This window comes from Otolemur garnettii, unplaced genomic scaffold, assembly GCF_000181295.1.
Source record: "Otolemur garnettii isolate 467f Iridium unplaced genomic scaffold, OtoGar3 scaffold00178, whole genome shotgun sequence".
NCBI lineage: Eukaryota > Metazoa > Chordata > Mammalia > Primates > Galagidae > Otolemur > Otolemur garnettii.
This window is the reverse complement of record NW_003852573.1, coordinates 1,967,252-1,968,141: the sequence shown is the minus strand read 5'-3', so window position 1 is coordinate 1,968,141 and position 890 is coordinate 1,967,252. Positions and strand designations below refer to the sequence as shown.

Sequence of the window (890 nt, the reverse complement as noted above, 5' to 3'; positions counted from 1 at the left end):
CAAGTTGATTCACAACTGCTTCTCACAACAACTCCATCTTTTTCTTACAGAATTAGAAAGATTACTCAGAGAGGTTAAGTGACCTACCCAAGGCCACCCAGCTGTGAGGGCAGAGCAGGTCTTCTCGCCTGAGCCCCTGCTCGCCTCCCTCCTCCTTGAGCTTCCCAGTTCTCCACGCTATCTGACAGAGGGGCTCCAGAGAGACCCACTCCTGCTCTGTCTCAGCAGGGCCGGGGCCATGTCCCTGATCCCCTGGCTCCGGTGGAACGAGGCCCCATCCCGGCTGTCCTCCCGGAGCCCCGCTGAGATGGTGCTGGAGACGCTCATGATGGAGCTGGCAGGGCAGATGCGAGAGGCTGAGAGACAGCAGCGGGAGCGCAGCAATGCGGTCAGGAAGGTGTGCACTGGAGTCGACTACAGCTGGCTGGCCAGCACCCCCCGGCCCACCTATGACCTTAGCCCTGGGGAGCGGCTGCAACTGGAAGATGTTTGTGCCAAGATCCACCCATCCTACTGTGGGCCTGCCATCCTCAGGTGAGCCCAGGATGGGAACCACTGCCCGGCTACAGGGTTCAGGGAGGGTAGCAGCCTGGGAGGTGCCTGAGGCCACAGGACTTGGGAAGGGGGCACAGATGAGGGGGCTCCTAGTTATCTGTTAGGAGGAGCAAGGGAAGAAAAGGAATCTGGAGGAAGCCACAGGCCGGGGGTTGGAATTTAGAGGGAGGCAGGAGGCAGCTCCTAGAAGAAAGTGAGTTTTGATGGGAGAAAACCCAAGGTCTCTGAGCTTTCTGTCCTCCCTCTGTATTTAACACAGCTGGCTCCTTCTCCTTTGTCAGATATTTTCGATATCACCATCTTAGAGAAGTCTTCCCAGACAATATCTCTAACAT

The 890-nt window shown here is 57.1% G+C and overlaps 1 protein-coding gene across 1 annotated transcript in view; it reads left to right on the top strand.

The window, feature by feature from the left end:
- The first annotated feature begins 229 nt into the window (after positions 1 to 229).
- The window catches only part of RD3 (retinal degeneration 3), a 2,436-nt gene continuing 1,775 nt past the window's right edge, over positions 230 to 890 (top strand). Inside the window, exon 1 of the mRNA XM_003800516.1 lies at positions 230 to 534. Within this exon, the coding sequence (XP_003800564.1) occupies positions 239 to 534 (296 nt within the window). The 5' untranslated portion in view covers positions 230 to 238. The remainder of the gene's footprint in view (positions 535 to 890) is intronic.